Source organism: Fusarium solani (genome assembly GCF_023522795.1).
Source record: "Fusarium solani strain SB1 chromosome Unknown bctg00000004, whole genome shotgun sequence".
In the NCBI taxonomy this organism is placed as follows: Eukaryota; Fungi; Ascomycota; class Sordariomycetes; order Hypocreales; family Nectriaceae; genus Fusarium; species Fusarium solani.
In genome coordinates, this window is record NW_027072152.1 from 4,072,322 (window position 1) to 4,092,500 (window position 20,179).

The 20,179-nt window shown below is 42.6% G+C and overlaps 3 protein-coding genes across 3 annotated transcripts; 2 read left to right on the top strand and 1 right to left on the bottom strand.

Annotated features, from left to right (window-relative positions):
- Nucleotides 1–7,284: 7,284 nt before the first annotated feature.
- Nucleotides 7,285–7,889, bottom strand: MRS44_008415 (uncharacterized protein; the record flags this gene model as incomplete). Its single annotated transcript, XM_065620904.1, has 2 exons — nt 7,285–7,470; nt 7,557–7,889. The coding sequence occupies 2 exons, from the start codon at nt 7,887–7,889 to the stop codon at nt 7,285–7,287; spliced, it is 519 nt and encodes a 172-aa protein (XP_065476976.1).
- A 99-nt stretch (nt 7,890–7,988) lies between these two features.
- MRS44_008416 (uncharacterized protein) lies at nt 7,989–9,494 on the top strand (the record flags this gene model as incomplete). Its single annotated transcript, XM_065620905.1, has 1 exon — nt 7,989–9,494. The coding sequence occupies one exon, from the start codon at nt 7,989–7,991 to the stop codon at nt 9,492–9,494; it is 1,506 nt and encodes a 501-aa protein (XP_065476977.1).
- Nucleotides 9,495–15,396: 5,902 nt separating this feature from the next.
- Nucleotides 15,397–18,708, top strand: MRS44_008417 (uncharacterized protein; the record flags this gene model as incomplete). The annotated part of the gene is made up of 1 exon (XM_046269038.2): nt 15,397–18,708. The coding sequence occupies one exon, from the start codon at nt 15,397–15,399 to the stop codon at nt 18,706–18,708; it is 3,312 nt and encodes a 1,103-aa protein (XP_046133551.2).
- Between the last annotated feature and the right edge of the window lie 1,471 nt (nt 18,709–20,179).

The following is a 20,179-nucleotide window of genomic DNA, read 5'->3' on the forward strand; positions in this document are numbered from 1 at the left end:
AAGCTAATCTAAGAGGTCTCTAATAAAAAGGAAAAAATATTAATTCTTAATTATAACCTTATTTAACTTATAATAATCTATATATAAGTATATTTCTTTATCCTTCTTAGGCATAAAGAGTATTAAGGCACTTACTTTACTTACTAAGTACTTAATACGCCTATTTACTAAGTTCTCTATGAGGTATTCCTAAAGGGTAATATATTATGCCTCATTTATAGGGTATAATAGCCTATAAGGTAGCTTACTCCCTTAAACGAGGTTAATCCTATGGGTTACTTTTAGTAAGAGTAGTATTCTCTTAGCCGCTTTTTTATTAAAAAACCCTTTTAGACCTGTAAGTTTAGGTAAGAGCCCTTTAGTATTATTTACCCTTATGTCTAATAGCTCGCTAAGTATAGCTATATTTTTCTCTTAAGGCATAAGGGTAGCCATAATATATAATATATAAGTAGCCTCTTAGTTTTTAATAATATCTTAGAGAAAGAATTCTAAGTCCGCGAGGGTAATCTTCTTATAGTATTATAAGTTAATAATATAATTAATAATAATGCCCTCTTAGCTTATAAAGTAATAAAAAAGAATTATATTATGCCTCCTTAAGCTAGTATTAAAACCTATAAATATTTATTATATCTTTTATAGCTTCTTATAATTATTAAAAAAAAGAATATAAGCTAATAAGTATTCCCTAGGTTTATCTTATCTCCTCTAAAGGACTCTAACCCTAGGGCGGCATAGTTTATTATAGGCTTAAGTCTAAGCTTTTTAATAAGGTCTATATTAATTAGATTAATCTTAGATCTTATATCAAGGAGTATATTAAGCTCCTCCTCAGTAAGCCCTTAAAGAATTAGTCCTCTTATTTAGGCTATCTTTCTTATAGGTATCTATTTAATAAGAGTTATAGATAGAGGGTTAAGTTCCTCTTTTATTTTAGTTTTCTAAGTTATTTAATTCTTTAGCTTAGATATAATTAACCTTCGCTAAGGGATTACTCCTCTTAAGAGGGGTTTAGTTTATATCGCTTTATTTCTTTAGTAGGTAATCTAAGGCTTTATGGCCTAGTTAATTATAGCTATAATATCTAATTATTATTAGTCTCTCGCTAGTTTATATATAATATATTGCTATTATAGGCATACTTAAGCGGCTCTAAGTTCCTTAGTAGTATTTTAAGTTTATTCTTAGGGGTAGCCCTAAGGAAGAGCTTCTTTTATAGGTTCCCTTATATCCTCCTTAATAAGGGGACTAATATCTCTTCGCTAAAGGTTTAGAAATATCTAATTTATGCTTCCTCTTAGCTTTATTATTAGCTTAGGATTAGTTTTAGATATATTCTACCTCGTTAGTAATATCCTTAGTCCTCTCTAGAGGCTATTTAATTTGCTTAAGCTCTCTCTTAACCCTAGGTATAAGGTAATAAAAGTAATAATAAGCTATACCTTTATTCTCTTCTTACTTTATTAATAATATATTATAGAGGGCATATTATTATATAAAATATTAAAGGGGAATTTCTTTTTTCCCTTATATAATAACTATAAGCTAGTCCCTTGCCTATTATTCTTATAATTCTAGGTTAATATATTATCTTTATATAAATATAAGGTATTCTTTCTAAGAGGGAAGGTCTATTAGTAAGCTAGCGGCATATATTCTTTATTTAGTCTAGAACGCATAACTAAGCTTAGTTATAGACTATTTAATCTATTATTTAGCTATAATACTAGGCCTTAGTTAATTACTAGCTTTAATAGCTTTAATTTAATTATTAGTCTTAACTATATTAGTATACTTAGTTAGGTGCTTATAGTTATATTATAGTAGTTTCTTATAATCCTTATAAGAAGTAAGCGCTAATTACTTAATAAGTTATATTAGCATCTAGTTTTACCGTAGTAGGTAATCTAAGATTGCTTATTATTATTCTTATTTATCTTATTAATAGCGTTATTACTCTTACCTTTATAATCTCCTTGACCTTCCTAAGGATAAGGAACCTAAGGAGGATATTAATAATAAGCTTACTCTCCTTCGCCATTGCCTCGGCGAGGGTATTCTCTAGTATAGTATTACACCTAGGGTATAGCCTCTTTGCTATTATTATTCCTTACTAAGTAAGTAAGTAATATCCTTAGATTATATTAGGGAGTAGTCTTTATACTTACGCGGAGATATCAGGAGAGTCTCTAGAAAAGAGTCTCTTATTATCTCCTATTCTCTTGGATTAGCTATTTAAGGTCCTCTATATCTATATGACCTAGGATCCCTAATCCTATAGTTAAGCTAGTAAGTAGTATTATTATTTTTCTCTTTTATTATAACTCTATTAGGTTACTTTCATCGACATAGCGCTAAGCCATCGGCTACTAATTAGTAGGGGTATTCCCGCGTAACCTATTTATCTTAATAATGCGCTAATCTTCCATAAGGGTAAAAGTTAAAGAATTATAAGGGTATAAGCCTGATTAGCACGATTAGGGTGATATTAGAGATATAAGATAGGTTATATCCGTTTATTAGACTTTAACTTAGCGAAGCTTTTGCGATGCTTCGCTAAGAAGCGTTTTACATGGCCTAATGCCCACGTGACTATCCGAGGATTTCCTAACCCGACGGCGATAGCCAGCGTAACCTGAATGTTCTTATAGCTTATAAGAGGGGGGATATTAGAGTTAGGCCCTAAGTAATTTAAGAGTGTTTTTAAAAGAAATATTAAAATATTTATTATTTAATATTTTTTAAGGTTAATTTTATTTAAAAAATAAACTTTTTTAAAAAATATTAAAATTTTTATATTTAAATTAAGTAATCGCAGATGCGCTGCTGCTGCCTCTGGTTTAGCGGCACCGCCCAAACGGGCAAAGCGCCCTCGCCGCACACCAACCCGACCGCCCATCACGTGATTCTCTGTATATAAGACATCGACCTCCTCCAACCCTGTGAACATGTATCTTTGACCTCTGCTTCTTCCCATGCTCCGCCCATTCGTATCTACCGTCTCACCCTTTCTTCAAGCAGCGCTGTCTCCAAGCCCACTACCTCTCCCCTCTCTGTCCTGCCGCCTCATCGTCCAGCACTGGAATGGAGTTCTCCCGCCGACCTTGGCTGATCATCACAATGCTTGCATCGTCGTCAATGCCAGATTGAGGAGCTGTAACAGACATCATTCTACGCTTCAGGTTCATTCCGTTCTTTGCATCATTCCAGACGCGAGGCCGGCCCTCTATCTCTTGCGTCTCCAGCAGCTGATCCCGTTCAGCCAGCTGTCGGGCTGTTGCGCTGCCTCGGTTACCCTGTAGCACCGTCGCGGAGCCTTGCTGGGCCTCTTCTTTATAAATGAAGGACATGTCAATCCTCAGCTTTTTACCCATCTGAAACAGATGGCTCTAATCGCTTAGTTGGCCTTCTACTAGTCGCCAGTCAATATTGAACTCGTTGAATCGCTTCGTGAGATCCCGTTCGCTGCGGTCAGTGACGGACACGATGATATTCATTTCCTCTAGTAAGTAGCATTTACCTCGCGGGGTTTTCTTCCTTAAAAGCTCCTCTATCTTGGACTCGAGAGTCCTATCCTAAAACGCGCCGGGCGCTAAGATAAGGTCTCATTCTGTGTCATTTATGAGTTTAATGAGACTTCCCTTACGTAGCTAGAGCTTCTACTCGATTAAGTAGTAAATATAGGTAAGAGGTAATTTATCGTATACGACGTTAGAATCCTAATCGGCTAACTAAAGCAGTGGCAATCCGGGTCTAGGGTAGCTCCGGGACGGGGTTAGGCGGGCGGGGCTAGTAGTCGAGCTGCTATTACTTGACAGATAAGGGGTACTAAAGTCGAGATCTTCTTAATCCCACTATGTTAAGTCTAATAGCTAGCTATCTATAGTAATAACTTTGGGGCATCCAGAACGCCGAGTAGTAGATAGGAACGATAGAACAGGAATGAGATGGCAGCACTTGAGGATACATATCATTACCTTATATTTATAGGTAGCTAGAACATTCTATGTGAATTATATAGGTACTTAGCCTTTGAAGGGCTTGTCAAAGGAAGGCAGAGGTTAAAGAAAGTCTAAAAAAAGGGCAGCCCCACCTATCTCTGTCTCGCCTCGCGTTCATTGTGAGGGGTAGTATCGATAAGCTATTAATAAAGAAAATGGACTATTCCATTCTAGGCTAGTTAGCTTGTTGAGCCGGGACGAGGTTCCATTGCTCCTAATATTCTCGTCCCTGAAGTGGTCTATCTTCATTCCCATATCTGCTTTTAGTCTTATCTAAAAGCATTCAAAATCATATAGAGCATTTCCTACCGGCACTCTTTCCTTTTACCACCTTTTGTATCCTTCGAATTGAGGATTCTGGCTTTTTATCTGACTATTATGTGACTGCTTGCTGCGGCTACTGCAGCCCGCTGATGATGGCTTGCGTCACGTGAAGAGCGTGTGTTGGTAAGACTGAGCCTCGTTAACCCCGTTAACCCCGCACGAGGGTTAGGCCACTTTTGTCGTCAAAACACCTGGAAGCGACTGCGGCAGCCGGACCTGATGGCGGAAGCGCTCGGCGTCGCATCTAGCGTTATCGCTGTGGTTGATTTGTCTGCCAAAGTGTTCTCCCTTTGTCTCTAGTATTCCCGGGAGGTGAAGAACGCCAAAGACGATATCGAATGGCTTCGCAAAGAAGTTGCGGCCTTTTAGACTACCGCAGAGCAGGTCTGAGATCTCGTCGAAAGGCCTCGTGGACAGGAGCTGGAAGCGTTTTGACAGTTGGATTCCGCGATCAAAGATAGCTCTTTGATACTGGAAAAACTCGCGCAGGCGCTCGAACCTTCCACGGGCCGGAAGACGATGAGCCGCTTTGGTATACGCGCACTCAAATGGCCATTCGAAAGCAAAGACGTCGAGGGAACTATATAACACCTTGCGCGTTGTAGAGAAACCATTTTGTTGGCACTGAATGTTGATTAGACGTGAGTGATATAGTCTAAGGCGATGCTTAAGCTGATGCTAATTCTATGTAGCATAATCCTCTAGAACGTCGACCATAATATCGCTCTCGACCGTTTGCCTATCGCAGAAGGAGTATCATTTGACTCCTATGCCGAAGAACATAACCCGACATGCTTGCTAAATACCCGAGTCGAGTTGCTCTAGGATATATTTATATGGATTGACCACCCCGGCTCGAAGATAATATTCTGGCTCAATGGCATGGCGGGAACTGGAAAGTCGACTATCTCGCGCACTATCGCTCGATCGTGGTCTAAGCAAGGTGATCTCGGTGCTAGTTTCTTCTTTAGGAGGGGGGAGACTGACCGAGGTAACTTGTCTAAGGTTGTGTCAACCCTGGCCTGTCAATTGGCCCGGAATGTTCCGGGAGTGGCATCCGTTATTAAGAAAGCCCTTGATGCCGATCCGGCGATTGTTAGAAAAGCCATAAGAGAATAATTTAATAAGCTCGTTTAGGGACCACTGTTGGAAGTAGGGAAGGCGCCGATAATCCCCTCATCGGTCGTCATTGTTATTGATGCGCTGGACGAGTGCGAACGAGATGCCGATATCAGGTTGCTGATTAACGTCTTGTCTGTCACGACCTGACGAAACACTCGTCACGTGACCAATGGGGGATCCACTGTTACCTACCAATCAGGGCGCGATTACCCCTGGGAGCCGAACGATCACGGTGATCACTTCGTGATCACCTATGATCACTTACACGATCACTCTGATCAACCTCTTGGAACCAGTGATTATGGCAAAATCCCCAAGTATATAAAACACACTCATTGCACTTTCCTATGTAGTAGCTACCTCAGCTATCAATACAACTTGGTTACACTCAATACCTTGGGCACATTACCAGACGTGACAACCCCCTTCGTTCAAGCACAGCGCGACTAGTCTTTCTGCCAACATAAACCCAGCACGACCGGTTTATCCCTTGGGAATACACACGATCGTCACATTGTCAAAGATAAAACTCTATTAGCCTCGCCTGCGAGTTTTTTTGACAAGTAGACCGGAACTCCCTATTTGTCTGGGGTTTAGCGAAGTCCACGGCACCTACTAAGACTTAATTCTATATGAGATACCACGACATATTGTGGAGCACGATATATTTGCTTTTCTGGCTAATGAATTTCGAGAAATTCGAGAGAGCTTTAATTTGACTGTGGGGGATAAGCGGAAGCTACCATTCGACTGGCTAGGGCAATAAATGCTGCAAGACCTTATGTAGATGGCTGTACCTTTCTTTATTTTTGCGGCGACTATTTGCCGGTTTATTAGTAACCGCAAGCGCGGCAACCCCTAGAAACAACTTCGCGAAGTTCTAGACTAAAGAAACAGAAGTCATAGGTCTTAGCTTGACTTAACCTATGGATTAGTCTTGCGATCCTAAATTACTGATGTCTCTGATGACGATAGAGAGTAGATCGTTAAAGACTTTAGAGGAATCGTTGGTAGTATTATTACCCTTGTAGATACTCTATTAGTAATGGCCCTATTATAATTGCTTAGCGTCTCTCTTGAGGTAGTGGATGATTGACTAGATGCGCTTTATTCGGTTTTAAGCATCCCGCCGATATGTATATCGCCCGTGCGGTTGCTGCATCTATTATTTTGAGACTACCTTGTCGGTCTTGTATAAAAGAAGATAAGTGAGTTTTGGGTGGATGAGAAACTCGCTTATTGGAACCTAGCAATATATTGTTTGCGTCTTATGCGTGGCGCTTTGCGTGAGAACATATGCAGATTATCTTTCCTAGGTATACGTTAATCTATGGTAGATGCTCTATAACTCGAGAAAAATATACCTCTATAGCTTTAATATGCTTGTCTTTACTAGGTATATTATTAGATAAAGGTTGATTTTGAGCTGAATGATAGCTATGAAGTCTATGATTTCTTAATTCTATACTTTTTTTATTAGCTCGAGGCGCTAAACTTAATGGGCCGAGCTAGAGATGGTCTTGACTCACTTAGGTTATTAGTAGATTAGCTAGAGGTAAGTGTTTAGCATACTATAAAGTCTGACCACTGCTGACTCTTATTAGAACCGAGGAGATTTAAGCCTCTTGAACTTTTTAGCTGATGTAGTTTGGTTCCTCTAGTTAAATTTCTCTATGATTAATGACGCACCGTTGCAGATTTATTCTTCTGCTCTAGTTTTTTCACTAAAAAGGAGCATTATTAGAAAGTCGTTTGAAAATGATATCCCAGGATGGTTGACATTGTGGCCGTAGGTCAAGGATGACTGGGATGTATGCTTATTGACGATGGAGGGCTATAGCTCCATGGTCCGCTCGGTAGTATTCTCGCACGACTCGATGATAGTGGTATTGGCCTCTGACGATAGCACCGTACGGATCTGGAATGTAAAGACGGGGAAGTGCGAATAGGTGCTAGAGGGCCATAGCTCTAATGTCTTATCAGTGGTATTCTCGTATGACTCGACGCTGGTGGCATTGGCCTTGAACGATAAGACGGTATGGATTTGGAACGCAAAGACCGGAGTATGTAAGGAGGTCATTTCGTTGGACTTCAATACGCGTGTACTTTTTTTATATCCGACAATAGTGGCTTTGTCATAGGTGCTGGTGTCTTTTCTTTGACTGGCGATCTGATGTCTTCCTCAAAGCCTGCCATGCCATCGCAGTCTTCAATAGTCTCAGGACTTGGCTTGCGAGACGAGACCTGGGTGACGACGGCAGGAATGGACTTGCTCTGGCTACCTGCCGAATGTCGTAGTGGAACAGCAGCTGTCTCAGGAAACTCAGTTGCTATAGACTGTCGGACAGGAAAGGTTATTCTCTTGGGGTTTTCTATTACGGAAATAGCCAAAATGTAGAGTGGGGCACCCAGGTCTCGCCACAACCCCCTTTTCGTCATCGTGATAATTGGTATTATGTTACCCCTCACCAAAGAAAGGAATAAGGAAATCAACCACAATATTATCAATTCTTAAGCAAATTAAATGAAATCTTCATTATGTCTTCTCGAATCGATAAAGATCGTGAATATCTAATTGAAAGCGCGATTGCGCAGACTGAATGGGACACAGTTGACTCGTCAGCTGCAGCCCACGGCATCCCGCGTTCAACCTTACGCAGTCGGCTTCAAGGATGTACGAATATCCACAAGGCGATGGAACCGTTCCAAAGACTGTCAGAAGAGCAAGAAGAAGACCTAGTGCGATGGATTTTACAAGAAGAAGCAACTGGCCGGGCTCCCTCGAAAGCACACATCCAAGGATTCGCACAGTTAGCTGTAAGTGTGGCCGGGGATGAAGAACCTATTGGACATAACTGGGTGGACCGGTTCCTAGACCGCCACGAGGACGTCAAGATGAAGGTATCACGATCGATTAAGGCCTGCCGTACATATTCCACGACGAAAGAAAAGCTCGAAGAACACATAGACCGAGTTTCCTATGCTGTTCAGTCTCTGGGGATTCAGAATGATAATATCTACAATGTTAACGAACACGGGCTTGCAGAAGGGGAGACCCGGGCCGGCAGAGTGTGTGGATCTACTCTCACGAGATACTCTATTGTCACGGATAATGATTCTCGCACCTGGGCCACGATTCTCGAGTGTATCAGCGCAGCAGGCATACGGTTGACCCCTGCCCTTATTCTGACCGGCACGAACCTCCAAGGACAGTGGTTTCCAGGGGAAAACACGCCAAATTGGTTCTTTGACTGTTCTCCTACGGGTTGGTCGAACATTGTCATCTTCAGGAAGTGGTTTACCGAAATCTTCCTCCAGGAGACCCAACCGAAGGACACGACGGCTTGGCGTATGCTCATCTTAGACGGCCACCGTACGCACATTACGATTGAAATCATGTATATGGCATGGGTGAATAAGGTTCAACTCATATACCTACCGGCGCACTCGTCACATATCTCCCAGCCGCTGGATGTGGGTTTATTCTCGCCTGTCAAGTCCTATTTTCGTCGCGCAACTAGGGACTTCGCGTCATTCAACACCACGGCCCCAATACAGAAGCAGCGGTTTATTGAAGCTTGTAAACAGGCGTCAGACCAAGCTTTTACAAGCCGGAATATACGATCAGGGTTCCGGGCCGCAGGAATATTCCCTCTTAATAAGAAGAGGCTTCTGGACCGAGCTGTTGACGCCGAGGAGCCACCATCTTCATTGGCGCCGCCGCATACACCAAAGAAGAGGAAAGTTAGTGATACCGAGCTTTGGCGTACGCCAAAGAGCGGAAAAGACGTGAAAGAGCAAGCTCAACGCCTCGATCAGAGTCGTGATACCTTCCCGCGGGACCTACGGGATATCATGAATTCACACGCGAGGGAATTCGATAGGAAGAACACCATGATTGCAGCCTTACAGCTCCGTATGACATTCCTCGAGGAGAAGTTAAAGTCAAAGGAGACGACCGGGCGCAAGGCTGTCGACTACGACCCTAATAAGACCTTCGCACGCATCCCAGAAATTGCAGTTGCGCATTTTGAAGCAATATAAGCAGCTTCACGTTACGAGGAAGCTCACGGCCCCAATCTTTATGATAAGGCGATGGAAATTACACGAATGGAAAAGGAATCTATGTATATTAATATTCAGCTTTAACTATTTAAATTGATTGTCATTTCGTTGAGAAATCGTCGATTGAATGTTGTGGTGTTGATCGCGGGTGAGGGATTTGGGGATGTCGAGACTGGGGTTGTGGCGAGACCTGGGTGCCCCACTCTAATGATAGAGTGAATTGCCCCTGTCGACACAATTCTCTTGGGCACGATAGACTACTTCAGAAAAAATATATCAGGTGTTTGTGGCGGCCTGTTCCTGTGTTTGTTATACTGCAAAATTATCGCTTACAGCGTTTCAGAAGTCGGGGCTTATTCTGGGTGCCTGGTGTTGGAGGGAAGATGACAGCCGTCGGTGCTTTTCCACGTCCACAAGCAGCCGATGACAGCACGTGACAGCGACAGTCATTTTGAGGAGGTGGGGTTGATGATCACAGTTCCGACATGTGACGCTCTGCACTGTCAAAAGCCACATTAGCCACGACAAGGTCCGTGCTCAAAGACTTTACGCAGAAAGCTGGGCGGCCTCTGGAGGTGGCCGGCACTGTACTAATAGGGGAGTTGATAATTTAATGATCTGACTATGGGCTACTCGTAGCTTGCATGGAGACCTCAGGCGTCAGCCTTACCCCAGGCTACAAGTAGCCAGAGGATGACAGGTAAGGCTTGCTTACTAGGTGGTAAGCCCGGTAGCCTACTTGCAGCTACCTAGTAGCCTATAATGGGATCATCCAGTGGCCTGGGCTACTAGTAGGGGGTTAATGACTTAATGACCTAAACAAGGGCTACTCATAGCTTACACAGAGACCTCTAAAGTTAGCCTTACCCCAGGCTATAAGTAACCAGAGGATAATAAATAAGGTTTACTTACTAGGTAATAAGGCCATTGCTAGGCCTATTATCCTATAGGTAGCTAATTAGATTACGGTAAGATATAGCTATTATCAAATCATAAAGCTATTATTAGACTAAACTAGGCAGCTAATCTAGCGGCTAGCTAAAATCATTAAATAATTATTATCTCAGATATTTTATTAATAAAATTCGCTTAAGAAAGATAATAAATCCCAACTAAGACTATGCTTCCCATAAGTGCATTATATAGCTTTTAGCCCTCATTTAATCCCATTTCGGATAATGAAAGCATAGGTCTCCTCAGATTTACCTCTAGGTTCAATTCCTACTCTTAAAGACAGATATACCTCATAAGATCTACTAGGTTCAATAAGAAAAAGGAGTAAAGCTATCATTTCAGACATCAGCAAGATTTATAACCATTTGCCTTAGTCATCTAATTACCCCGCAGTCAACTAATTATATCACCTTCTCATATCCCACGCCCTCACCTATAACACTAACAAAAACAATAGCTCCTCTTAGTCTAAATTTAATAGTGCTATACTTAATAATTAATAAAAATAAATATCTATTATTTCTAAAATAATCTCTTACCTATAGAGCTCTATCGCATTTACTATATAAGAAGCTAAATAACCTTTTCCCCGCATAAAGGCCTCGCTACCACCAATATAGCTAAGATTTATAATAACGAGGTTAGTTTAGGGCAGGCGATAATAAATCAATTCACTTAGAATTCTCGAGAGACTTCGCTATTGATTAGCCTATTCTCTGATCGAGAATATACCGAGAACTAGGCCCTAAAAGAGCCTTAGCGTAAAACCCTATGAGATACTTAGGAGGATAACTAGATTCTCTTTATTATTAATACATGGCTACTAGGCAACGCTTAGTTATATAAAGTAAGCTAGCTTATTAGCGCCTTAGACCTATAGATCCTAGATAAGGCGGCCTAGCATATCAGCAGATCCTTCTTATGCCTATATAGAATCCCTATAGTTGCAATTATATAGGAAAGGGACTCCAAACAAGTAAAGGAAGGTAAGCACATAGGAATTATCCTATTAGATAGAAAATAAACTAAAATAAGGCAAATAAATATAATTAATAAATAAATTAAAGATATCTTTAAGGTTATTACTTAGACTATCTTAATAGTAGTAATAGTAAGCATAAAATACTCTAAGAAAATTATAATATTATATTTAAGAAGAATATTAAGAATAATTAGTAAATTAATATTAAGTACTTAATTATTTTTCTAAACATTTTAGTAAATAGACTTCTTAAGTTCTTAGCTCATTCTAAAAAGGCATTAGCAGACCCTATATAGTATAACGGTTAAAGTTCCCAACGTAGTAAACCATAACCTAATTTAGTTTATATTAGTAGTTATAATAAGGTATAGCATACTAAGTATAAGGTAGCGAATTATATCTAATAATATTAAGAAGTATTCTTAAGTAATTAAGTTATATTAAAAGCTAAGGAGTATAGTAGTTTTATCTAAGGCGTTGCAGGGCCTTATATACTAGTAGTCTATCTAAGAAGCATTAGGAGCGTTAAGAGCATCGCGTATAAGTCGCATTGCTCTTATCGCTCCTATCGCTCTATCAGAGGTATATTACTCCGTGATGAGATTATTCTGCTATATACTACTACCTATCTTTTCTAGTAATTACCGCATAGGTCGTGACATAGAGGTCCTGCTCACTTCTACAGCGATATTATTACGTGCTAGCCTAGTATTTAGCCATGATATAACTATTAGGACCACTTTCTAGTCCTTCGCCTCATAGTGGCTTAGTTAATAAGCCTAATTAAAATATATCTTTAAAAATAGAAAGCAACCTAAAATTAGACTTAGTGGTCTAATTTAGGAGCTAGAGGTTAATAACCTCATTAAGGCCTTGCCCGACCTCAGGGACCTAAATTAGGTATTAGAAAAGCGATAAATCAAAATTATCAATAAAACCTAGTCTAAGAAATATCTAACTAAGTGAGACGAGATATATTACTAAGATCTATATATATTAGTCCTAAGTAACTAAATTATCTATAAGAAGCCTAGATCTAAGTAGCTCTATTCATGACCCTTCCTATCTCCGTGCCTTCAGCCCTTAAGCACTACTCGACTAGCTAACATATTTAATACTCAGACCATACCCACTTAAGCCGATAGTCCTATCCTGCGCATAATATCTTAGTAGCAACTACCCTCGTCCATAAGGAGGTCCTAATATCGGTAGGCAATAGGGTAGCTTAATTAAGGGGGTAGGCGAGGATTAGGAATCCGGTCTTATATTATGCAAGTTATCATTCATCGGGGATAATCGCGGCCTCGCTTCATAGTTTACTCATACGTCTCATTTATTTAAGCTCTCCTAGTATTAAGAGTCCTTAATATAAGAGACAATTAATCCTGCTGATACACCTATTATCGATTTCGTGGTCAATTAGTCGCTAGGGTCCGCTAGGGCTAACAGCCTATTCCTTGCCTACTAATCTGGGGATAGGCCTTAGTAGCGCTAAGGGGCTTTGACCACGAACATAGATAGGAGCAAGCGAAGCGCCCTCGTGGAGATTAATCTTATACTCGTCCTTCGTTACTAATAGCTATTACCTATCTCCCGGGTACAGTGAGGTGCTATGACGGACCGATCATTACGAAATGCACAAAGCGCATTTACCTCCTTGGCAGGAATCCAGGCGTGACTCTACCCCGCCATAGCCTCGTTAGGCATCTGCTATGGTACCTGTCGACAGGTCCCCTCCCTCCTTAACACTTTCGCCCCGGGCTATTAATTCAAAAGCTCGACTCCTTCAAAAAGCACTTCTCTACCGTCAGAATATCATCGCTTACCATGGCCGAGGCGGTAGACCTCGCCGCAAGCGTCATCGCTATCATCGACCTATCCGTGAAGGTCGCGAAGCTCTATTCCGACTACTCCACCGCCGTCGGAAACGCTAGGGCCGATATCACACGCCTCCAGAGTCAGCTGGGCAGCCTAGGCGAATGCCTCCAAGGAGCTCGGCGTCTTCTCAATGACCCGAATAATCAATCGCTTGCAACGTCGCGAAAATTGGTGGACTCTGTCGATGGCTGCACGTCAGAGCTGGTCCAAGTGCAGAACAGGCTACCCACTAAGACCTGCGGAGACTGTATTCTGGCTCAAAAGGATAGATGCGCATGTCGGTCAGCCTAGAGATGGGGATATGTGCCTGTTGCGGCTAGCTTAAGGTGCAAACTTGGATTACACGAACGGAGGTAAATACTACCCGTTGGCTCATGTGGGGCTATCGCCCCAGGCGAGCCAACCTAGCAAGCTAGGTTGGCCACAAAATTGTGATATAGCCACAGAATTGTGATACAGGCCCCACATATACAAATTTATATGTGAAAAGTGAGATTTTATTAAAAAAGGTATATAATAAAGATTTTCTATATAAAATAAAATTAATAGAAATATAAAAAAATATAATTAGTAATTTTAAAATATAAGCTACTTAATAAAGATCTTTTATAAAAAAAGCTATATTAATTATTTTATAAATTATTTTTAAAATAGTTTTTAATTAAGATACATATTTATTATATTTTTTAAAAATTATAAAAAATAAAAATAAAATTATAAAATATTTTTAATAATTAGATTATAGTTATAAGTATATATATATTATTTAATTTTATATTATTCTTATTATATAAGCTATTATATAGATTTAAAAGTATAATCTATAAATATTTTTATTATTAATATTTTTAATTAAATATAAAAAGCTTAATTTTTATTTAAAAAATTTCTATTAAGTACTTTACTTAGTACTATATAATAATAAGCTTTTTTTATAATTTTAGATATTTTATTTATTAAATTATATATAAATAAAAAGAGACTTTTAATATAAATATATAAAATACTTAATATTAAAATTAAGAAAATATTATAAAAATAAATTAAATTTATAATATAATAATATATTTTATAAATTATATTTTAAAGGTCCCTTTATTAATATAGCTTTATTAGCTATTTTATAAATAATATTTATATTAATTATTTTTAAGAAAAAATATATTAAAAAAATAAAATCTTATATTAAGTTTAAAAATATATTAAGAATTCTTAAAAAGATATTAAAGTAAAAACCTTATTTTTAAAAACTCTATTTAAAAAGCTACATATACAATATTTTATATAATAGTTTTTACCTTTTAATTAGCTTATTATTAAGGTTTAAAAAGCCTTAGTTTTTGCTGTTTTTCCCGTTTTTATACCTAATTTGGCCTGTGGGTCCTGTATCATAATTTTGTGGCTGTATCACAATTTTGTGGCCAACCTAGCTTGCTAGGTTGGCTCGCCTGGGCCTTGGCCCACATGAGCCAACCGGTAACCTTTTTTCCCTCTCTTTCTTTTTTAAGCTTAATCTGTCAAAATGCACACTCCTCCTCCCGCCCAAGCCTACAAGGCAACAGAGGCACATTCTGTCTCGCGTCCGTTCTCATTGCCCTAAAATAGCGAGGTGTGGAGCTACCTACTTCCCCGGCTTTATACAGTTCCATTCTTGTGGCTATGCAGACTGCATGTTATCAGCCAACGCCCTGATGCTGCCATGCATACCTGCCCAATTTGCACTTCTGCCTAACGGCAAGGCAGTTTCCTACTACTGTCGCTTTACCGTTCACGGCATTTTAAAAACCACCATTTCCAAACACCAAGCATGCTTTTGCGCGAATGAGTTCCCCATCATTTTCTAGGATCACCGAAGAACTGAGTCTGCAATATCGCTGCACGATGGAGTTGAACCGCGATCAGCGGTATCACATTGCCTGGATTCTATCCTCAATTGATCATCATATGATAGTCACTCACTTTTTCGACGAAATTTTTCATCGTTACACCTCTGCGTCTTCAAACATTTTCTACACACTTGGCCAGGTCGGACTTCACAATGTTGTAGCAGCGAGCATAGCTCACAACATGACTTCACAAAACACTACCGGAGACATTATCGATAGTCTACTGCAGGAATTTCCTTGCATACGAGCAGGCTTCTTGGTCAGCGCCGATGCCACCGTGCCGCGAAATGGGAATGTCCGAGTTGGTGATGTCGTCGTTGGACTTGGATCAGGCATGAAAGCCGGTGTCGTATTTTTCGATGATGAGGAGACGACCAAAAAAAAGCGCCTCTTCATGACCGGGCAATCGCGGCGTCTTCCTGAGGCTGTTTTGGCGGCTATCAATGAACTCAGGAGCCACAATGGTCGCAAGGACTGGCTACGACGCCTTCAACAAGATGGGCCGACCAGGATTCCATGTCCCACTGAATGTGGAAACGAAGACCTGTACGACATCCGGTCGTCGGCTCCTAAAGCAATCGACAAAACCCAGGACACTATCGGGAATCCCGCTTTGAACTATCAGTTTCAGAGAGAGTTCCCTGAGTTCCCTTCTCAACGCCAACCCAAGGCTTTCGGCGGTATGATTGCGTCTTCAGAAAAAAGGTTGAAAGATCCAGCACTCATCGATAGTATTGCAGCTGGCGACGGCATCCTCTGCTTCGATACTGCTGCAGCGAATATAAAGTCTCGCCCGTTCCTCGTCGTTTCTGGTATCGCAAGTTGTTGCGGCGATGAACAAGAGCTACCCTCACATGAGGGTTGCAAAATTGTCGCCTCATATGTTACCTGCTTGGTACATCTCATTGACCCTACAAAACTGGCTGCTGAAGTTAAGATCGCGAGCTACTTTGAGTACGAAACTTTCGACCTGGATCGGCCAGGCTTTCGCTTGCTGAGGCTCGAAGCAGGAGATGGTCCAATCAAGTGTCACGTCTTCCAAGCATACTTAGACGAAGATAGTCTCATCGAATACGAAGCCCTCTCATATTGCTGGGGAAATAATCGCTTGACCGACACAGTCATAGCGAATGAGCAGGTTCTTTTCATCACTGAGAATCTATCCGAAGCGCTTCAACATTTAAGGTACAAGAATGAGGATCGGATACTTTGGATTGATGCCATTTGCATTGATCAGAGCAATATACGAGAACGTGGACATCAGGTTGGATGCATGGGTCGCATTTACAGTCGCGCTAATCGGGTTCTCATCTGGCTTGGATACGTCAAGTATGAGCTGAGTCATCTCATATCGGCACTCAATCAGTTTGAGAAGAGCGTTCCCAGGGTCGCATGGAGCAATTGGGAATATGACGACCCTCGATGGCAAACGTACCTTCCCGGAGGACATAACAGCGATGGCATCAGTCAACAATCTAGACTCAAGTTGTTGATGAGCCAGCCCTGGTTCGATCGAGTGTGGATCTTGCAAGAGGTAGCCAAAGCCAAGAGGGCCAGGATTGGATGCACCCAAGGGTGGATCAACGCAGGGACCTTTGCTCTAGCACCCAGACTTTTGGGGGTGGTGCCAGATGCGCAATGTCAAGCGATCATCGACATTATGCCTGGACCATCGAGAAGATCTTCTTGGTGGTCACAAAAACAAAATATCTGTACTTTGTTGTGGAGATTCAGAGGAAGACAAGCTAGCGACCCTCGAGACAGGCTCTATGCGCTCTTGAACCTAGCCTCAGACGGGAAGATTAGGGAAAAGATCACGGCGGATTACACAAAAAACGAAGAGGCCGTCGTGAGAGAGGTTTTAACTTACCTATTCAACGACGACCAATCCGACAATGGCTTCATTGTTCGAGACATTGCACACCTGCAAAGAAAAATTCCCAATCTTTCCTGTATAGCTTTGGAACGAATGATACTGAGTGGAACACGGATCGAAGGCATTAAAGAGTTTCTTCAACGGCAAAACACGACAGTTTGGCTATCAGAAGCTGCCGCTACTTACACCCGCTGCGTGAGTCCAGCGTTGATGGACTACTTGATGAACGAAGCCGCCTTGGAACACGTTGCTATAGGCCCCGTTCTTGATATAACTAACTCGCCAAGAACAGTCACCGTGAAATCCTTCATGGAAAGAAGAAAGAAGGTGAAAATTACTCGGGATATCATTGAGGCTTCGCATGAGAACAGCATCGACCTTGTGGCGTCGGTGGTGGAACAGAACCGAGACGACCTCGAGATCACCGAACCACTCATCATTGAGGCGGTTCGAAAGGGCTCTGACTGGCTCGGGCTCCTGCTCGACAGGCGCGGCGACGACATCGAGATCAGCGAAGCAATTATCGTGGCGGCAGCTGGGAAGGGAGTTAACACGCTTCGGCTGCTGCTCGATAGACGAGGAAAGGAAGTTAAGATCACCGAGGGGATTATTAAGACTGCGCATGAAAGTGGCATCAACCTTGTGGAGTTGGTGGTGGAACGAGGCCGAGACGATATCGAGATCACTGAGGCAATTATCATGGCGGCGGCTCAGAAGGGGTCTAGCACGCTTCAGCTGCTGCTCGATAGGCGCGGCGGCGATATTAAGATCACTGAAGCAATTATCGTGGCAGCGACTCGGAAGGGGTCTGATACGCTCGAGCTGCTGCTCGATAGGCGCGGCGATGATATCGAGATCACCGAAGCAATTGTTATGGCGGCAGCTCGGAATGGGTCTAGCACGCTTCGGCTGCTGCTCGATAGGCGCGGGAGCGAAGTAAGGATCACCGAAGCAATTGTCAATGATGCGGTTTGGAGCGGGGTTGATACGCTTCGGCTGCTGCTCGATAGACGAGGAAAGGAAGTAAAGATCACTAAGGAGATTATCGACACTGCGAATCGGAGCGGCGTCAACCTTGTGGAGTTAGTGGTGGAACGAGGCCGAGACGACATTAAGATCACTGAAGCAATTGTCGTGGCGGCAGCTCAGAATGGGTGTGATAAGCTCGAGCTGCTGATCGATAGACGAGGAGAGGAAGTCAAGATCACCGAGGGGATTATCGAGACTGCGCATGAAAGTGGCATTAACCTTATAGAGTTAGTGGTGGAACGAGGCCGAGACGACATCGAGATCACTGAAGCAATTGTCGTGGCGGCGGTTCGGGAGGGGGTTGATAGGCTTCAGCTGCTGCTCGATAGGCGCGGCGACGACATCAAGATCACTGAAGCAATTATCGTGGCGGCGGCTCGGAAGGGGTCTGGCACACTTCAGCTGCTACTCGATAGGCGCGGCGGCGACATCAAGATCAGCGAAGCAATTATCGTGGCGGCAGCTTGGAACGGGTCTGATACGCTCGAGCTGCTGCTCGATAGGCGCGGCGACGACATCAAGATCACCGAAGCAATTATCGTGGCGGCAGCTCGGAACGGGTCTAATACGCTTGAACGTTTTTCCTAATCTTAGCATTAACTTGCTCTGTTTCCCACAACCACGAAACGTTTTGAATTGGTTGTCAGCCGTCGGTCTGTTCGTGTCAGGCTGGCGATCAATTCAATTCCATCAATTTCGCCTTCGCGTGGGTGCCTTGCAATAAATTTATTGCGTGGTTTTAGCACCCATTCCTGGGGGCGGGTGCTCTCGGTACGACCATGGCCACTGGATAGGGAGAACGCCAATGCGCCGATGCGAGGTATGTAATAACTACGCAGCTCCATACAAAGCCACGCAAGTCAATCGCGTCGGTGACGATTCTTTCTTCCGTAAAGACCGTCGCCGTCATTTTCACGCTGAGGACCATGGTCTGGAGTGCAGACTCATCAGGGACTGACTGCGCAACGTGCCGACCGCGATCTCAGAGCCAGTGATGACGTCGCATGACCCGGTCCACTTCATCATTCCACAAGAGGTAAGCACACGCTTCCCATACTCAGATCGACTTATCTAATGAATAGATGAACAGCTTTTAATCGCAGTACCCCGAATCACCGCCTCTCGTCCGTCTTCCATCCGAGTCGCCCCTCAACCTCTTCTCCAACGTCACCGATCCCATAGACCAACTCTGCTTAGCACTCACCTGCAGACGTCTCCTCCAGATTTCTTCATTCCTAGTCGTGAAGATTCCCTCCGTGGCGAAGCACAGATATCTACCCCCGCCGCTCTGCCATCGAATGCTCTCGTTGCTGAGAAGGCTGGCCCCTTTAGATGCGCGCGGGCGGCCGCAGCGAATATCAGCGCTCTGCTGCGATTGTTTATGGTACCGGCCTACCAAGAAGAGTTACTGGAAAAAAGATGGCGGGAGATACACCCTCGTGAAGCCGGGGATAGGCGCATGGGAGATTTGGGATAGTAGAGTATCGACGTGGACATCCAGGTTCTCGTTCCAGTGTCCAGGGCGTTGGCTCAAAGAGAGAATGGGTATTTTAGAACGGGCTGGCAGAATTCAATGGCCTCTGTCGTGAACTACTTCACTTCCTATACCGACCATTGTCACCTTGGGTCAAACTCATGGAAAACACCTTGACTCCTTTCCTTGATGCATTCTATTCCGGCACAGGCTGCTTCTACTGAATCTATGGCATGGAGGAAGAGACTTTGGCTCTGGCCGTTCTATCTCTAGGTTCTATCCTACTGTGGGCGCTTTCCCCTGGCCATCTGGCGGCGCCTTACCTTGCGCTGTCGCCTCTGCTTCACTTGCTCTGACGTCCGTAGCATAACACCATGGACTTCCTGAACGTGGTGCCGGAAGTGGTTGAGATGTTGGAATTTGAGATCTCGACACTTGGGATGCTCGCAACATATCTTCTCACCACTCCGCTCAGCTTGCTCGCGTCTGACCAGATGTTGGTCATCGAAATGGTCGTTCATGACAGTCGGGCGGCAGTATGTAAAGGTGCGCTCTTCACGAGAGAGCCGCTCATCACCGATGCAA